Here is a 3,342-nt window from a genome sequence, read left to right on the forward strand (position 1 = left end):
AGATCATTTTCAACCGCATGAAAGCTGTCGAAATCTCACAATGCAAGATTTCACGAACTTTTCTTTCTCAGTCAGCAAAATGAATCGAAAGAAGTTGGTTGTGTTAGCTTTTGTGTTAGCGACGGTAGTTATAGTGGCAGTGATAGTAGTAGTGATAGTGTTAGTAAATCGTACTACGGAACAAACTGATACTAATACCACCTGCGACCGACCACGGAATTCACCGCTACCATTCTGTAATTCAAACTTATCAATCGATACACGCGTCCACGATTTAGTTAGTCGACTAACAATACAGTAGAAAATCGGCTTACTCAACAATCGAGCCGCTGGTGCATCTGAGAATGTAGAATTGGATATTTACAATTGGTCGAATGAAGCACTTCACGGTCTCGTGTTTAATTATGAATATGTTGGGACTGCTTTCCGACCTCCTACAGAATATGCCACTGTTTTCCCACAAATTATCAGCCTTTGTGCTTCATTTGATAGGGATTTATTTTACATGATGGCTGATGCTATTGGAAATGAAGCTAGGTAAGTGTGGTGAACGTCTTTGCCTTTCAACGTATATAATTCTGAATCTTTATGCAGAGCCTTTTACAACGTCGGCAATACTGGATTGACTTTCTGGAGTCCGAATATAAATATCTACCGAGATCCGAGATGGGGAAGAGGTCACGAAACTCCTGGTGAAGATCCTTTTTTAAATGCAGAGTATGCACGCATGTTTGTTAAAGGACTTCAAGGAGATGAACAAAGAGTTGGATTCCTGAAGTCATCAGCTTGTTGTAAGCATTTTGCTGCACATAGCATCGAGGAAGACAGAAATTCCTTTAATGCCGTCGTTAATAAACAAGATATGGCTGATACATACTTGCCAGCATTCAAAGCATGTGTTGAGAACAATGTTTCTTCAATTATGACAGCATACAGTGCAATCAATGGCATACCAGCTACCGCCCATAAGTTTTATATAACCGACGTGATCAGAGCACAATGGGGTTTCGATGGATATATCGTGTCTGACTGTGGTGCTGTGGATGACGTCTTTTTTAATCATAAGTACAAAGACACTGAGTCCGAAACTTGTCATGCAGTTCTTGATGCAGGTGTAGATATTGAATGTGGTCCATTCTTCAGAACATATCTGCAAGGAGCAGTTAGTGAAGGACTGGTCACAGAAACAATGGTGAATACAGCTTTGGAACGAGGATTACGAGTCCTGATGCGCTTAGGATACTTTGAGAGATACGATGAACGGCCATACAAAGAATTTCTACCAGAAGATGCTGACAGCGAGTCTCATAAACAGTTGGCATTAGAAGCTGCTAGACAAAGTATCGTGCTATTAAAGAATGATCCGGATGAGATGATGGGAAATCTTCCACTACTGCCATTGAATCAACAAGACTTTGGAATGAGTCGAGCTTCGTTGGCTTTAATTGGACCACATCTGAATGCGAGTGAGGTGTTCCTTGGCAATTACCATGGAATTCCATCGTCAATCAAAGAGCCACTGGATGAGATACAACGTTATGTGCCAGATTTAAAATGGGAACTTGGCTGTGATGTTGATTCATTTGATCGTTCTCGTCTAAATCAAGCAGAAGAGCTGGCACGTACATCATCCCAAGTTGTCCTCTTTGTTGGTATTAATTCAGAGATTGAAGCTGAAGATGGATTTGGAGCTGGAGATCGTGTTAACATCTCTCTGACGGGATTACAGCCTGAGTTAATTCGTCGGGTCCTGAATTCGGCACAACAACCTGTTATTCTGTTTGTAGTTTCTGGTGGAGTTATCGATTTGTCTGAATATAAAAATGATCCACGCGTTGGCGCTATTGTTTGGAGTGGATATATTGGTCAGTCTGGCGGTGAAGCCATAGCTGATATACTCTTTGGGAATTACAATCCTTCAGGGCGTTTAACACAAACATTTTACGACAGTTCATATCTAGAACAAGTTACCAAACAAGATATGAATATGAGACCAGTAAATGGATCTCCTGGACGTACTTATCGTTTCTACACTGGCGAACCGGTTTATCCTTTCGGCTATGGACTATCTTATACTATTTTCCAGTATGCATTCTCATCAGAAAATGACGAAATTGAAATGTCACAGTTCGCGAATGATTGTTTAGATGTTGGCTTAGATGTTCAAAATGTTGGACAACGATCTGGTGATCATTCAATTTTATGGTTTGTGATACCACCACATGCAGGACTAATAGGACGACCAATTAAAAACTTAGTGGAGTTTAAGAAGCTTCATAATGTACTACCTTCCGAATCCAGACAAATTAAGATTTGCTTACGTAGCAGTATGTTCCAACTAGCCAATGAACAAGGTGACTTTGAAGTTATTCTGGGTGAATGGACATTGATTGTTGGAGATCAAATTAGAAGGATTGTTGTTACCTAGTTCATATAGTTTAGATGGAAGTTAGTTTAAACAACGAAAGTAATAGAATTATTAGTCACGCATATACTGTATTATAAGTGCGTCTTTTGTGAAAGGTCATTTTCAACAGCAATGAAATTTCTAGTTTCTTAAACTTTCGCCTTATTTCATTACTAAAATAACCCCATCAAAAGTTTGGCCACAATATTCTCTTGCACACAAACGGTTTTTTTAGCATGTGCCCTTTCTCTATTACTGTGTTGGTAGAAATGTTCATTACACTATATAAATGATCGAATAGTAGTGCTTATTAGCACAATTTACTCAAGAAATGTAAGAGCAACTCATACGTTCTTAACCTGTTACGGGCGGCAAGCATTTGACCAGTATTATCGGCTCTATTACTTCCATCGATCAAGTATTTTTAATCGGTTGATTTCAAATCTTGTACTTCATTTTTTTAACTTTATAAAGGATTACATTACCCAGAGCTTGTCATTATTTTGTCGTCCTAATCGATAGCAGATGTAAAAGCCGTATGTGACAGGTTAAACGTCACAGTAACATAACGAAATGTTTATCAAAATCGACTTCTTCAGTCACCTGTTAACGAACTGCACTGCCAACGTGCCAACAAAACTTAGATAACAGGGCAATTCCCGAACCGAGTTTAAGTTTTGAAGCTCGAGTTTAAAACTTAAAGTATAAGATTTCGACAGAACTTGTATATCGATGAATGCGCAAGTAATTTGATAATAATTACCACCAAAGTGTGCACGGATCTTGATTTTACTGATGAAATCCGTAGAACTATTGCCTCTCTAAAGCTAGATGCAGTGAGATATGAAACAAGATTAGATGAAAACCATGTGTAAGTCTGTGGTCTCCTGCGTCGGCGTATAAACTGAAAATGAGGCCAAAAAGAAAATCGGCAT

At 39.0% G+C, this 3,342-nt stretch overlaps 1 protein-coding gene across 1 annotated transcript; it reads left to right on the forward strand.

The window, feature by feature from the left end:
* LOC119072261 (beta-D-xylosidase 3-like) lies at positions 1-2,561 on the forward strand. The gene is made up of 2 exons (XM_037177454.1): positions 1-537; positions 595-2,561. Exons 1-2 carry the CDS (start codon positions 506-508, stop codon positions 2,426-2,428), a joined length of 1,866 nt encoding a protein of 621 aa, XP_037033349.1. The 5' UTR covers positions 1-505; the 3' UTR covers positions 2,429-2,561.
* The last annotated feature ends 781 nt before the right edge of the window (positions 2,562-3,342 follow it).

This window comes from Bradysia coprophila, chromosome II, assembly GCF_014529535.1.
Source record: "Bradysia coprophila strain Holo2 chromosome II, BU_Bcop_v1, whole genome shotgun sequence".
NCBI lineage: Eukaryota > Metazoa > Arthropoda > Insecta > Diptera > Sciaridae > Bradysia > Bradysia coprophila.